General features: G+C 40.4%; 1 protein-coding gene across 1 annotated transcript in view; it reads right to left on the minus strand.

Moving 5' to 3' along the window:
- Positions 1 to 16,678, minus strand: part of LOC104623321 (thyrotropin-releasing hormone-degrading ectoenzyme-like) — a 137,501-nt gene that overhangs the window by 623 nt on the left and 120,200 nt on the right. The window contains exon 7 of the mRNA XM_010290374.1: positions 2,092 to 2,157. Within this exon, the coding sequence (XP_010288676.1) occupies positions 2,092 to 2,157 (66 nt within the window). The remainder of the gene's footprint in view (positions 1 to 2,091; positions 2,158 to 16,678) is intronic.

The raw sequence follows: 16,678 nt of genomic DNA on the forward strand, positions 1-16,678 counted from the left end.
TGATCTAGGGCACCTATAATAAGGCATATTAAAAGGGCCTGATTTCTAAAAGCACAGAGCTTCTCTGTTCTGAAAATCAAATTACTAGTTATTTGAAAACACTGTCCTTCATGTCCAAAGTGAGGCCAAAGATATCCTCAGCTCCTTCATAAACTGCACCTGTCATAACACACGGAGGATTAATGTGTTCATATTTGATACCGTGTCAATAAAAATGCTGTTTTACAAGTGGATTTTCATCTGAAACAAAAAGAGATACTATGGCATCATGGGAGATGAGACTGGGTATGAGGAGAATGACAGCCATCATCTGTTCTTCAGCGGCAGAAATGTCCCTCGCTGTTGAACAGTCCTAGATCACAGACTGAGCAACCTCTGACAAATACAAGCAGAACCCAGCAAGAAGTCTTCAGTACTGAAGCTGCAATTGCAATGCATTAGGAACAAAGCAGCTGGCAACAAATGTGCTTACAGGTGAGGCAAACAGAATTATTAGCCTTAATAATAGATTTGAGCATACAGTATAGCCATAGTGGTAATGGACCAGAATACAGTCTCATTTTTGTTCTATTTTATTGGCTGTGGATTCTGGTGATCTTTCAAGATTGTTCATTCCTCTGACCTCCCGTCGCCCAGAACTGCCCTAAAGGCTTTAACAGAGGAAGACACCAGGTGAGAAGCAAGACAGACTTTTGCAGTGGCATTCAACTTCAGATTAAGACATAGATTTAAGAGCCTGACTGTATGTTACACATGTCAACTTTCATTAGAGTCAGTACAGACATAGGACTCAGTTCAGTTGCCTACACATAGGTGGCTAATGTCATTTGACCTTGACCTGCCACTCAAGAAGGGTAGAGATTTCCCCACAGATCTTGTGTGAAATTGATTAGACCTGCCTGGATGTCTTGAATACCCTACTGCACCTAATCTGGCACTAGCTGCCTATATTTGAGCAACTGCCTCAAGTCCCTAGTCAACAGTCAGTGGTTTGGGCTCATTTTAAAACAATCGTGTAGTGGCTAGCCGACTGAATTGCTCTCTATGCTTTACCAACTGTATTGACAAGATTTCTGGGACTCCAGTTGTTCCTATTCACCAAGTGTCAAATAAGATGTCCTAAAATATTCAACACATCCTTGCAGAACTGGATGGTAAGTATGGCAACACATACTTACCTCATGGGGCAGCTGGAAGCCAGGCAGGATAAATTAAGCTAAACGTTTTTAGATGTCTATGAACAGGCAACTGAGTCCAGCCCTCACTGACAACAACAGGAGCTTGGACAACTAGCTTGTATGTATTTACCTGCTTGTCGAGAGAAATGCAGATGTCTTGACCTTTAGCTGAATCCCAGCTTTGGTGTCAATAGTTACAACTAGAGTACCATGTTTACACATGGCTTAAGTTGGTACTTGTGCCCAAACTCCCTTGATGGTACTCTACATTGGCTTGCACTCTGTCTTTATTGTGGAGTGCCCAGACTACCGCTGTAGGCGAGAAATTCGGGCATATTTGGCTCACTTTATGAAAATTAAACTCTGCCCTTATAGATCCCTGGACTGGACTCTAGAAACTCAGGCCGAGCTTGGGCATAGCAACCAAAGGGAGCATGGACATAGCAACTGTAAGTCTCTACAGCATGTCAAATGTTACAGTAAGTACTTATCTGTTTATGACAAACTTTAAAGCTTTAATAGTTTTGTCCTTCACACAAATCATAACTGCACACAAAATCACAAACACACCTGATGTAAATGCCAAAGCAATGAAGTACTTTCATATGCTTTCCAGCTTATGGGCCTCAGCATGCTGCCACTAAAGTCAATGACAGAAGATTCCATGAAGTATCTTTTACTGCACATCAGTGACATAGCACAAGCACAACATAACAAAGAATAGAAATGCCGAAAAAAACATATTTTAATGTTGCCACTGGGTTAACTCAAATGGAATTTCTTTGCATCAATTTTTATATTTGCTCTCGGGTCTTAAGATCTCAATATGCACTATTCACTCCTGACCTCACCAAGAAAAATAACACAGTGAATTCCTGCTTCTCCCTCAGTGTAATAGATTAAAGTATGTTACCTTTGACAATGTGTTCCAGAGATCATTTCTGGCTGCATTGCCATACTTGTGAATGGTTAAATAGTCCTACAGAAATAAAATAAAAATTCAAGTCAGTATTACTATATACAAGCCAAAAAAGTAGAGCTGTGAATCACTGCTGTTAGAATTTAAACCACATCAATGTTTGCATTTGTCAGAAATCTACAAATACACAATATGTTCATCCTAAGGGAGCAAATAAACAGTTTCTTAAGCTAGTTTACAATGCAAAAATTGTTGCTAAAAATTTCATTTACAGCATTCAATGCTCTTTCTTTTCCGTGTAAGTCACTCTATAAGCTAAATATTTTGTAGATATATTTAAAATACTTGTCTAATGCCAGAAGGGGTTCCTAGGTAATTCTTGGCAATGAAAGGAGAAGCTGCTGAAACACAGATCCAGTTGCTATTTTAGCAGGTCATTCTGCTAGTGTCAAAAATATGATCACTCAGATGACAGCTAGATTTGTTACAAAAGATTTAACTGAGCAATAACCTACCTGAACTACAAACTCTTATCTAGGGAGATCGTGGTGCTTCAATGTCAAAACACATCATACTGGCAACTGGGGCTGTAACAGCTTATCACAAAGGCTCTCCAGAGAGCAGTGGAAGAGGGGTGATGGGGACCCAACTCCGTGCTTGTTCACAGGTACCAACATGTAAACCTAGCTTATATGTGTATACCTGGCTTGTCTAGAGAAATGCAGATGTCTTGACTTTCAGTTGAATCCCAGCTTTGGTGTCATATGTGTTTTCATCTGTGTTTTCACGACATATGTGATGCAGAGTCTGAGGAGGTGTGCCGGTTTTGGCTGGGATAGAGCCAATTTCTTCATGGTAGCAAGTATGGGGATATGTTTTGAATTTGTGCTGAAAATAGTGTTGATGATTCAGGGATATTTTGGTTGTTGCTGAGCAGCGCTTACACACAGTCAAGGCCTTTTCTGCTTCTCACACCACCCCACCAGCAAGACGACTGGGGGTGCACAAGAAGTCAAGAGGGGACACAGCTGGGACAGCTGACCCCAACTGACCAAAGGGATATTCCATACCATATGATGTCATGCTCAGCATTATAAAGCTGGGAGAAGAAGAAGGAAGAGGGGGACATCCAGAGCTATGGCATTTGTCTTCCCAAGTAACCGTTACACGTGATGGAGCCCTGCTTTCCTGGAGATGGCTGAACACCCGCCTGCCCATGGGGAATGGTGAATGAATTCCTTGTTTTGCTTTGCTTGCGTGCGTGGCTTTTGCTTTACCTATTGATCTGCCTTTATCTCAACCCACGAGTTTTCTCACTTTTAGTCTTCTGATTCTCTCCTCCATCCCACTGTGAGGGGAGTGAACAAGCGGCTGGGTGGTGTTAGTTGCCAACTGGGGTTTAAACCACGACAGGAGGTTATGAAGTGAATGCTTTCACTTACTCAGCTGCAGTTTCAATGACTGAGGGTCTTTTCTTCTCCCATAGAAACCGGAAAGATAATTCCTGATAAGCTACCATCATATTAACTTCCCAAATTAATAGTTTAAGCATATGACCAGTTAGGTCTGGAGCTTTCAGGCGCAAAACACTTTCAATTTTTAGCAACATCTGGAGAGACAATACTGTTAGTTTCCCACCATTCTATGTTGCTAGACAACAGCTCATTCAATTACAGAAGTGAAATTCAGCAACAATTATTTGAATAAAATACACTTCAAACATTTTGACTGGAATATTTAAGTGAAAAAACACATCAGAGGTTGTAAATCAATGGATTATCCTGCATTTGAATTTCTACCATCTTCACTTTACACAATGGTAGAAGACAAACCCTAATTTACAGCACAATGATAAAACTGGGACAAATTTGCTGACTCTGTTATCTGTGCTTTGTGTGAAGTAAGATACTTTGGGAATAATTAGTATTTGGAAAGCAAATTTTCTGATACACAAATTGTAGCACCTGTGACAGATTTAGCTTTTTTCAGCCAACTCATAGTACAAGAAGCAGCAACTCCCATTTAATCACAGGCTAGGAAGGCTAAATGAGAACACTGACTCCAAATGCAGTGCCGAGTCTTAACAATGTCATGAGACTAACTTGGAAAAAAGACAATATTATATAGGCTGCACCTATAGCACACTGTGCTTCCATTTTGCCTAAAAAACCAGAATCATTTAAGGCACAGTGAAATATTCAATAGCTTTCAAAGCTAAAGAAGTTGAATTGCAAATTAAAAAGCTGAAATAGGAATAAACAAAAATGGGACTGAGTAAATAAATAACAACAAATATACATGTGCATTCTAAGTGGTACTAGAAAATGCTGCATGTATTGGTCCTTCTGAGAGTTGCTTTCAGAATCATTACACAGCAAAATAAAATGGGTGGAACACTTGGGGATTTACTCCATCCAGGCAATAATCCTGTTTACCAATCTACTATTAGACATTAAATTTGACTTTTACATTTTGCATTCAGAAAGACTGCAAAGAGATGAAATGTGTCCACCCTTTTCTTTTGTTTTTTTCTCCCAATACACAGATTGGGAGGTTTAGATGTGGCTTGTCATTCAGTTAAAAATCTATTATCTGCCAATCTAACACATTTATCACACAAAGCAAAACAAAAGGAATCTTAACATTTACAACAAAATATGACAATACAATGATAAACACAACATATGAGTACAGTCCTGGTACCATACAACTTGATCACTCATATTTTCATTATTTCATGAAAGTTGCATTGAGACCATATACATAGCATCAAACTAGGAGTGTTATCAAATGCATAGTACACAAAGAGCAGTCCTAAGTGCCAGTGTGCATCAAAATATGCTTCCAATAGTAAATCTACATTGTAATCCAAAACGAGTGCACTTTCTACAGGCACAAGAGCAAAAGGTTCCTGAACCCGGTCTCGTCAAACACCCTTATATATCAGTATCCTCTTTTCAACAATAACCAGTAGCAGACACCTAGAAAGGGTATAAAATGGGACAAGCATACAGTGATACTTCTCCAGTAATGCTCTCCCATCATCCAGCACTTACAGCACAAGAAATCCTGAGCAGATTAGTATCTTTGTATTTAATAGTTATCTCCTGTGAATTTGGCCAGTTGCTTTCTGAACTCATATGATTGTCTAGATTTGCAACACCTTATGAAAAAGCATTCCCCACTTCGGTGATCTGTTGTGTGAAGATACCCTTTTGAAATATCTGCCCATCTGCTGGTTTCATCTGCTGCTCCCTAGTTCTGGCACTAGAAGACACAGCGTATTACTGGGGGACTACTAGTAGTAGTATCCCTACTGCACTCTCACCAAGTCAGGGTTTGCGTGGCAAGGTTTTGGTAGCAGAGGGGCTACAGGGGTGCCTTCTCTGAGAAGCTGCTAGAAGCTTCCCCTATGCCAATGCCGGCCAGCTCCAAGATGGATCCGCTGTCGGCCAAGGCTGAGCCCATCAGCGACGGTGGTAGCACCTCTGGGATAATATATTTAAGAAGAGGCAAAAAACCTGCACAATGGCAGCTTGAGAGAGTAGTGAGAGTAAGTGAGAGGAACGGCTCTGCAGACAGCCAGGCCAGAGCAGCAGGAGGGGCAGGAGGGGCTCCAGGCACCAGAGCAGAGATTCCCCTGCAAACCGTGGTGAAGATCACAGCGAGGCCGGCTGTGCCTCTGCAGCCCATGGAGGTCCACAGTGGAGCAGATCTGCACCTGCAGCCCGGGGAGGACCCCACCCAGCAGGTGGCTGCCTGAAGGAGGCCGTGACTCCATGGGAAGCCTACACTGGAGCAGGCTCCTGGCAGGACGTGTGTACCCATGGAGAGAGAGGAACCCAGGCTGGAGCAGGGGTGCTGGCAGGACTTGTGACCCCGTGGGGGACCCAGGCTGGAGCAGCCTGTTCCTGAAGGTCGGCACCTCGTGGACGGACCCAGGCTGGAGCAGTTCATGAAGAACTGCAGCCTGTGGGAAGGACTCATGTTGGAGAAGTTCATGGAGGACTGTCTCTTGTGGGAGGGACCCCACTCTGGAGCAGGGGAAGAATGTGAAGGGTCCTCCCTCTGAGGAGGAAGGAGCAGCAGAAAACAATGTATGATGAACTGACCACAATCCCCATTCCCCACCCCCTGTGCCACTCCAGGGGAGGAGTTAAAGAAAATTGGGAGTGAAGTTAAGCCGAAGAAGAAGGGAGGGGTGGGGAGAAGGTGCTTTTAAGATTTGGTTTTATTTCTCATTATCCTCCTTGATTGGTAATAAATTAAATTAATTTTGCCTCAAGTCAAGTCTGTTTTGCCCGTGACAGTGACTGATGAGTGATCTCCCTGTCCTTTTCCAGACCCATGAGCTTTTTGTTATATTTTTCTCTCCCCTGTCCATCTGAGGACAGGGAGTGATAGAGCGGTTTTGGCGGGCACTTGCCGTCCAGCCAGGGTACATGCAACACACCAAGCCATTCATGCTTTTACAGATCCGTATCGTATGTGTCCTCATACCAGAGCTTGGTTTTATACTGAGAACACCATCAGACCCAACCACTCGCAGCTATGCTGCAGTTACATTTTGTTACCAGCATGCAAGCCATTGACTTCAAAGCTAGTGAGGTTTACCATGACCCAGCCTGAACTTTCATTACCAAATTACCAGCCTCTCTTGAAGTACCTTTCATGGACAGGCATTCTACTTCAAAAGGAAGAGAAAAGGCTTATACATATCAGTGTTAAATACATCCCAGGAAGTATTAAAATAGGAGCCAAACATCTATACATACCCTGTTCTACGTTCTGTTCTAAGGATGGAACAAGCAAGAATATAATCCAGTTTTCCTCCTGGGGACCCATATCTAAGTCTTAAGTAGCTTGCAAAGGGGCAGAATACATGTTCTCATTCACTGTAATTCTCCAGGGCAGGAGTATTAGCCACCCCTTCACCTTTACATTGAACAGAAAAGAACCAAAGCAAACAGAAGAGAGATGCAAGCCACTGAACAGAAATGGAGGATGACACTAAAAACACAGCTGAGTCTAAGCTGTGCTCAGCACAGCTCCAAAGCAGGTAAAGTGACTTAAAGCCACCTTCTCACAAACACATATGCCCAGAATCATCTCGCTGCAAGGCTGCTTCCCATCATAAACTCGCAAGTCTATCACCTACAAAAGCTGTTCCATCAACTGGAGTATGCTGGAGCATGAAGATATGCTTCAGACACCTTCCTAACCTTCAGCTATAACCCTGTGGTACATGTGAGGAGAAAAGATGGCATGAAAACCTCTTTAACAACCCAAGACTCAAGAGTGCTCGTCTACAACTGCCCCTTTCTCCTTCACTGTAATGCAACACCTGAACTTTTTTTTTTTCCTTCTACTTTGGAGAAAGTAGAAAGAGAGTTCACAGACCCTACTGCAGTGTCACTCAACATGAAAATTAATCAAACACACACACAAAAATTATCACTTCCTTTTACATTTTCAGCAAGCATCCTCTTGTAATACTCTTCTTAACATCCTGGCATTAAAACATGAAGCCACTCTGCCAAAAATAATAAGGCAATATGATCCCTTCACCTCTATCAATAAAAAAAATTTAATCAGACAATGTGATTCTCTGGCATGTGTTTTAGTAATTTTTAACATAATTAAAAAAAAATCCAGAATCTGTCACAGGATGAAAACAAAGTCCAATTATTGCACAACCAAAACCTAAAATCTTGCAAAAAATCCCAAGACATTTGGACTACAATATAAAGTTTTGTCAAATAGTAATCTTAATCTCCTCAAAAAAATGAAAAGGCTGAATTCTTTTGAAATTATTTTATTACTTGAATACTGAAGCAGATAGCTTGAACAGTAGCAGAAATAGGAGTACAGTCAAAAGTGCTAAAGGATTTTGAAAGATGTTTGTAGTAATGTTGTATTGATTAAGTTTGCAGGCCTTTTATTGTATTAGATTTTTTTAAGAAAAGGAGATTAAAAAAAGGAAAAAATCTTTTATCCCTTTGCAATCTTAGTTCTCTCAGTACTACTAGGGATTGAGCCTCTTCGTTTTGAAAAACTTAACTACCCCACCATCCAAACACGATAACACTCACAACTAATAAAAGGTAGTGACTGATAAATGCAAAGAGGTTAAACAAGTGTAAAGGGGGAATATGTCTCCAAACATGTATCTTACTTTCAGGGGAGACTTCAGATCTATAACCAGGAATTGAAACATCAATTCTAGGACCAAACTCCTTTCTCAGTTTATCTGTATGAAGTCGATTGACTGGCTGAAGGGAACAGCTCCCGACTTACATGAGTGGTGCTGAGATCTGAAACAGATTAACATTGAAGAACTTACTACTTCTCCTAAAGTTAACTGGGAAATTCCACTATATAAGATGAGTTAGGAAAAAGTAGCATCAAATTCTTGGGACTACATTCCTCTGAATGGCCTCATTTCTCAGGGCTCAGGAACCAGCGGTCTGGCCTCTACTTCCCGCTTTTGTATTTCATTCCCACTCCTGGGTGCACTCCCTTCAGCCTACAGCATGTTCTTGTTGAACAGTTTTATACATGACCGCTGTATCTCACCAAAGATTTAGAGCTACTAATAAAAACGTTTAGTTCAGATGGAAATCGGGCTCTAAGGTTCTGGCTATCAAATCCAGCATTTTTGTTTTCCCAGAAATTTGTGTACTTAACCTTAAGCCACCAGACACCATCTGACACACGCTGACTCACTGAATGTAACATGCCACCTTTTTTCCTCTTTCCTTCACAGTGCTAACATCAAAGCTGCTATCACATATTATCTTGGCATTGCCTAACATTCAAATAAAAAAGCCTGGGCAAGGGTCAGAGGAAGGAAGGTACTGCATATGTTTGCAACGGTGAGCGACAAACAAGAGGGAGTGAGAACCAGTGGTAAAGCACTACCAGCAAGCTCCAAAGAAGTGAAGTTTCCTGTAAAAGAGGAAGACTACTGAATAAAAAAGCTAGAACAGCCAACTCGGTTTGCAGTATTTTTCAGTGGTACAACAGACTAACCCTTGAGAAAGAGACTTAAGGAAGAGAAGTGACCACCTTCCTGGCCGGGCAGACAAGCAGTAGAGTACAAAATAAGGAGCAGGTAAATTCACCTTATTGGTCATGGTAAACATTGTATAAGGCAAATTAGATGGGGGTTAACTCTATTTGTGTCAGAATTAATTTGTACCAGTGAGTCAAGCTGCAGAGCTACCTCCAAACTGAAAGAAAAGCTGTGATCAGGCCACTTATCAAAGCAGTACTGCAAAGCCAGCTAAGAAAAACCTTGAAAACAGATTTTTCCAGGTCAAGCAAGACAAGCAACTTCTTGACATTCGACATCAGTTTTACTAAGAGTGCCCAAAACTGCTTCCAGGTAGTCTTGTCAGAAACCGCCAACCCACAGAATACACTGGAGTCACAGAATATACTTTAACTTTCATGAGTGAGTTCAACCAGAGGATCAAAACTGTTTATATCCTTCCTATACTTTAATCTACTATTGCATCAAAACGTGTTCCTCCAAGAAAAAATTAAGTTACTCACTGGACAACAAGACAAGAATTAAACTAACTAAAAAAGCATTTCAATCTACAATAACAAAAAGACAGCATCAAAATTATATTGAAACAGCAAGCACGTAAGGAGTATAAGGCCATGCCTGCAGCGTAGGCAATCCTCACCTACTACTAAAATTATCACACCTGTTTTATATACAGCCACTGTATCAAATGCATTCCTCTATCTCCTGATGACACTTTGGTGGTACAGCCTAAGACTAAGTACCTTCCACAACCTCTGCTCCTCCTTGTCCCCATCCCCCTGTTTATGAGGCTACTTTGCAAACTAGACCTCTGAAACAGCCTGTCTAGGATGTAAATCTATCATTCTACACCACGGACACCCTTCCTTCCTTGATCAAGTTTACCACGAAGGACTCCAAACTCTTCCACCAGTTCAGATGAAGTGGCGCTGGGTGGCCTTGCATGGAAGAGAAGGAGCAGCTGGAGGCAGCATTGAGGAAAACAGAAGGGTGGTTTCCAAAGCCAGTGTCCTGCCCAAGTTCACGCGCAGTATAATGAAACAGACCAGACAGGAAGCAACACAGTAGTGACTTCAGAAGATAAAGTTAAGAGAAAGATTATCAATGTATCACATTTAAGGGGAACAAAAAGCTTATTTTGAAGTGCATTTCTCTAAAAGTGATGCTCAAATGTTCAACTAATGGTTGATGGTATCATTCCTCATCAATAAGCTAATTTTTACAGTGAATTAGTTAACCTTCATTAAACCTTATGTAGAGACACTGACATTCAGAACAGAAGCAGACTAAACTCAGTGACTTCAACTCACAATGCAAACACTATAATGAATTAAAGTAAACGAAGTAACAGTTAACTTCCGTTTTGAAAGTGCCCACATGGTGCTACAATGAGGTTTAACTAATCCAATTACTATTCACACCTTCAGCTACACAAAGTAGCTGAAGGTGTGAATAGTAATTGGATTAGTAGTATATATCTTTGTATAAACACAGCTTAAACCTTCTTTACTTGGCATTAAAAATAAAACTCTGAATTAGAATTTTAAACCTTTAGAATCAAAGAATATAGCTGCTAAGGATAATCTTTTTTTTCTTATTATTTCTAATAATTCTACACATATCAGTGGAGCTATCTGTTGAATCTCTTCCACATAGAAATTTATTGGCTAAAATATTTTAAGTGATTAGTAATTCTATCTGTATCTTCATTTTCTGAAAGTGGTGCTGCTCTAGGATGTCCAGGCCTGGCAGATAGAACTGGGTTTTTTCTATTTTTTTAATTTTCTCCAAATCTTGTTAGTCTTTTTCTTTAAATAATAACACAAAAGAATTATTTTATCTGCTCCATATACAATCATACTTTCTCAATTGCTAATTTATCCATCTGGTATTTTTACCATAAGCTGCTTTAAGCAATTAAAAATTCTTAAGAGCAAGTAACACTTTCCATGTTCCCAAAAATTTTACTGTGTTACCACAGGAAAGCAGTGTTTAAAATGTCCACTATCAGGAACTTCTTAGCTAACTTCTAGATTCACACTCACAAACAGGTAGAAAGAAGCTAAAAAAAGCCGGAGGTGTGCAACATACTTCAGAGGCATCATGCGTGTATTCACTTCAGCTGTGTTTAGCCTTCTCTTTGGGCTACTATCTCAGTCAATGCATAAAATCCTAGGGAAGGAAATCAGTGGAATCCCATCAATATACACCAGCTGAAATTCCAACCCTTTATTTTCAAAAGGTATATTTAGATTTTTTTCATACACAACAGTGATACAATGATCGCAATCAGCAGCAACTGGAAAATATCCACTGTCAATATGTCGTATCTGCAATTAAACCATTATATCCAAACAGCAAGCTATAACTACTAATCAGGAAGAGTGATATTGGAACCATATATGGAAATAAATCTTAATTTTCTCTAGAGCAAATGATGCTGAATAGGCCACATAATTACAGTATTTTACTTTGTCCTTTTTCCTTTGTAATTCATAATACTCCCATACGCTCTAACAATAATCAGATCAGCAGAACTGACAATTCTGGCTTTTATATGGGTCAATGGGATTTTTAGCGTTCACTTTAGTGGGAGAAGAATTGGGGCAATGTTGAGAGTATCTCATCCACGGTCTTGGGAAGCGTAACATTCATTTAGAGGATATAGATAGGACTTGTCCCAAACAGGATGCCATCCAGGTTGAGACACACAAGAAACTGGTAAGAGAAAGGAGGAAGTAAGAGCCATCATTAAGTCAACGGGCTGCTTGCTTTGCTCTACTTGCTTCTTGTTGATAAGAAACCAGTACTGTAAATCAGAAGTAACCCAACTGAAATAAATATAGCCCTGTCATTTTCATTCCAACACGAGAAAAGAATCAAACCTCCAACCACTGTAAGAAACACAATTTTGCAGTTAATACATCTTCTGCATTGCAACTCAGTGAATCCAATATGAATGGGGCACCTAAAACAGATTCAAAATTTGTACTCAGGCAAATTTCCAGCTACTTTAAAATACCTCCTGCTTTGCTAGGAATCCTTATTAAAAGATCAGTATTATTAAATGGAAAGGTTTATTTCCCTTTAAAAATTCAGCTTCACCTATCAGCTATTAACATGAAGAGGAAGGAGGTTCCATTTTCAAACACAGCAACAGCAATTGCAGTGTGGTGGCAAAACAGTTGGCATGCAAAGTCTAAAGGGAACAGTTAGAAGGATTGCGGGGTTATTGCCTAGCAGAGTCTGATGGTATCCGCTGTGCAGTGAGAAACCTGCTAGTATATTAAGCTTGGCTTTAAAGAAAAATGTATTTGATGTATTATTTGGTAGTGGTACTAAACTACTGAGCTAAGAACAAATCTTATAGAAATAAAGTACTATTTGAAATTGAACTGCATATATTTGACTGAATTTGTACATTCATTTTAGTTCTGCCTTGTTTGGTTGTATAACACATTTGGACCTAAAACCAGATATTGCTCAATAAATACATTTTTAATGCATACAAAAAATGATGGAATGTTTTCCAGAGATATTTGGATGGCACCTGCTAATTGTGACAGGTTGGCTGCTTATTCCTCTGTATTAACTTGAACTATTCCCAGAGATTGCTAACCAGGCAAAAAAATCTCTGCTGTACTGTTCTGTAATACTTTTTTCTATAGAAGCCCCAGAAATGGAAAGGAGAAGAAGGAGAAGGAGAAGGAGAAGGAGAAGGAGAAGGAGAAGGAGAAGGAGAAGGAGGAGAAAGTTTTGATGATGGCCTGTTTTATCTAGTAAGGATTCTGTTTTTTTCTGAATGTCCTCCACTAGGCTGAAAAGAAAGAGATTTATTTAATTTCCAACATGTATTAAGTGTTAACTAGGAGTTCCATCCTGCAATCTTTGTGCTGGAAATATCCCACTGACTTCTAAAGAGCTAATGGAAATTTTGATTGCATGAGGACAGCAAATCACACACAAAACATACACTTCCAGCACCCTGAAAAGTCCATTGTGCTGCCTCATAGCAACAGAGGCAAGGTTGTCACCGAGCTCCTATAAGAAAAACAGTATAATTTGTTTCCAAAAGCAAACATTTTCTTAAATAGCCGTTCAACCCCCTGACGTTATCTGAGAAGTCATACCTATCATTCTTCCTCTTAATAATTCCTATAATAAAAATGAAAGATAAAATAGTCATAACTGAATTTCACATGTAACAAAATAAGAGCAGCTCACTGAAAGCACACCAAGTGAATACGCACACGCTGGCTGTAATACGTCTGACTGTAACATCGTCATAAAGGGCCATCGTGTTCTGAGGAAACTAACTTAACAAGTTCAGTAAATCATGTGTATACTAATTGTTTTTCTTTTTGTAAGAGGCTTTAGCAACAGAACAGTAAAGTAACATTTTATCCTAGCTGAAGGACAGCATGTCTTCCTCCCAACAAAGGTGACACCGACCGTAACCCTGCCCTGAACGTGGGCGCTGGGGACATCGCCTGCTACAAAAAAAGTTCAGCAGCACTGCTTATAACTCTCCCTGCTGGGACCTCCAAAGTGGCCAAGATGTAACTGAGCTGAAACCTTACCTTCAAAAAGTCCATCTCAGACCGAATTCTTCTCCAAAATCTCAGTCAGCACCAGAAAGAAAGTATGAAAAAATATCGCATTTTACATTTTCTCGTCACTCTTTCCTCTGAAAAGCTCTGCTGTCCCCATGCACTGGAGCACAGGTCTAAAGGTCAGAAGGAAAGCGATCTCGTTTCAGGAATGCGCTTTTTCGTAGCGCCGATCAACTTTAGGTGACGCAGCCGCTGGAAAGCCCCTCTGTCCCCCTGCACCCACCCACCTGCTCACAGCCGAGGGGCTCAGGGCGAGGCGAGAGCCCTGCAGCAGACGGGAAGAGCCCGAGTCTCCCTTCCCTTGGCCACCCCCGACAGCCGGGGAAGAAAACTGTCTGATCCAAACGCTCTGGAGACAAAAAGCAGAGCAGAAAGGAGGGAAAGGAGTTAATATAACCGAACAGGAATATTCTGCTAATGCAACATTTCACCTGATCCAAACGCTCTGGGGACAAAAAGCAGAGCAGAAAGGAAGGAAAGGAGTTAATATAACTGAACAGGAATATTCTGCTAATGCAACATTTCAGGGGAAAGCTCTCTCTGCACAGCACCTGAGTCATATTGGGCAAAAACCACCAGCAGTCATGACGGGTGGCCGCTACAGTTGTGGGTGCGCTGCGTTTGGCCCCGCGGACTGATCTGTAGCAGAACTGGACTCTGACTGAACCCGGTGTGAAGTCTGTTCTGAGTACCTGAAATAGTTTATAACGCTAGATACTGTGACAGAACATCTTCTTGGGTTCCAAAATAGATATTTAAATTTCACGGACCTTTTTTGTTTTAATCACATTGGTCCAATTTCCCCCAAAATGCGCCGACACTCCACTCTCACTGATTTATTTAAAGCAACATTAATTGTATGATCAACACTTTCTGGAGGCCCACCTAGGTGCCCCGAGGCTGAGATGCAGCACGCTGAGCGCCCACAGCTGACGGCGAAGCCAATGGAAGCTGTGCTTTTTCTGATCCATAAGTGCTAACATGCATGGGAGGGAAAAGTGCTGCACTGGGCATCTCATATTGCATATTCCATACTTGTGCAAATTTTAACTTAAATTTCTGTGAGCCTAGATCTCCATTCATAAAATGAGGCTAGCACCACCCCTTCCCTCCCTACGAGGTTTATGTTTTCTGTTCACTAACTGTTGGTGATGCACTTTCATACCATACCGGATGGCATTTAAGAAAACTGTATGCAGCTGTTAGGAACTGGGGTTACAAAGCAAATGAAAAATACACAAAACTACTAAATAGAAGGACAACTCAGTTAGCATGGTCACTTTGTGAACTGAATCAGACATTGTGCTATGTAGAACACATTGGGCAATTCCATAATTAAAAATCCAGATTAAGGTGCGTACAAAAAAAAAGGAAAAAAATGTACAGAAAAAATTAACTTTAGCATTTCTCAGTAACTATACATTTAAATTATGCATCTTCAGTTGCACTTTTTCCTTAAACAGAAGCATTCTGGTATACACATAGCATACTCAAACCCTCTTGGAGCTAGAAGAAGGACTTCCATTTTTGGCAGTGATACGCGAGTCTGGCCCCTTACTACACTGTACAACTTTAACACTTTCAAAGGAAAAAAATATTGTAACACCGCAAGTTACAGAAGTTTCTTAATTAAACTTTTACTGACCTACTTAAGTCATGGTGGAAAAAGCTGCAGAAAAAGTCCGCAACTGAATTGATTTAACAAATGTAAACCTAAAATCCAGAGTGATGTAAATTAGAAATAAGAAATGCTGAGAGGCCAGAAAAGGTGAAAGATGTTATCAATCTCATATGACATGCAGTGTAGAAAACAGTGACGTCAGCTCCTCTGAGATTTCCTATGACTTCCTATGTCCTGCTTTTAACATGCTCAAGTTACCTTGTTGACAACTGTCAGTAGAAGTGAGACAGTTTCAAAAATAAAAGGATCAGTAGCAACTAACTTAAGGACGGGTGGTAGCTAGTATGCCCATGGTGATACTTTGATGTTCATCAGGGCCATACACTCTGTGCTCTTCTAAACCAGAGGAGATGGGTGCAGAATTAGCTAAAAAGTACTTTACTCAACATCTACTAAATGCACCAGCAAGGTGACCTGCAACACCTGAGGTATTCCAGCTGGTGGCAAAAGTCACATCCTGAGCAGAGGAAGACTCCAGGTACTTGCATGGGCACTCTTGATCCAGAGACAGCATCACAGCTCATTGCTTCACTGAGCCTGATCCTAAGATGCGTGATTTTTTTTGTTTTTACAGAAAACTCTATTAAGAAGTCTCTAACAATGTCTCATTTTAAACCGTATACAGCAAACTGTTGTGAATTGGGAATAAAGATATAATATGTATGATAAAACGGGTACACTGAAACCTGTTTAATATACTATGTAAAAAATAGGTTATAAAATAATACTCCAGAAATAGATGAATACCTTTCTTGTACTACTAGAATATGGAAAATAGCACATTAGAGCTTTATTTTACACCTAGAAAGGTTCTGATAGGGTTTCACATTGACTGCCACAATTCAAACAGAACACAGGCATGCACAGAGGTGTCTAAAAAGCAGGAAATACTAAGCAGTGCGGATGAAAGAAAGTCTAACTAGCCAGGTTTATGATAGCAAAAAGTGATTGAAATCTGAACCTTGCTGTATTTAACAGCTTGCATGTCACATTTCCCCAGACAGCTCCTCTGAAAGGTTGACCAATTTGTTTCAATACAGTGGCCACTGAATAGCACCAAAAAAGACAGCGTATATCCAAAGCACTGCATGGAAATTCTTCCAAATGTACAACGTGAAACCTAAAGTACAAAAGCAGTTAATTTATCACAGAAACATAGATTCCTACAGTAACTAATTCCAACTGCTGATGATGCACTAAATCAGAGTGAGTGATGAACACATACATAGCAGA

This window comes from Phaethon lepturus, unplaced genomic scaffold (assembly GCF_000687285.1).
Source record: "Phaethon lepturus isolate BGI_N335 unplaced genomic scaffold, ASM68728v1 scaffold10307, whole genome shotgun sequence".
NCBI classification, from domain to species: Eukaryota; Metazoa; Chordata; class Aves; order Phaethontiformes; family Phaethontidae; genus Phaethon; species Phaethon lepturus.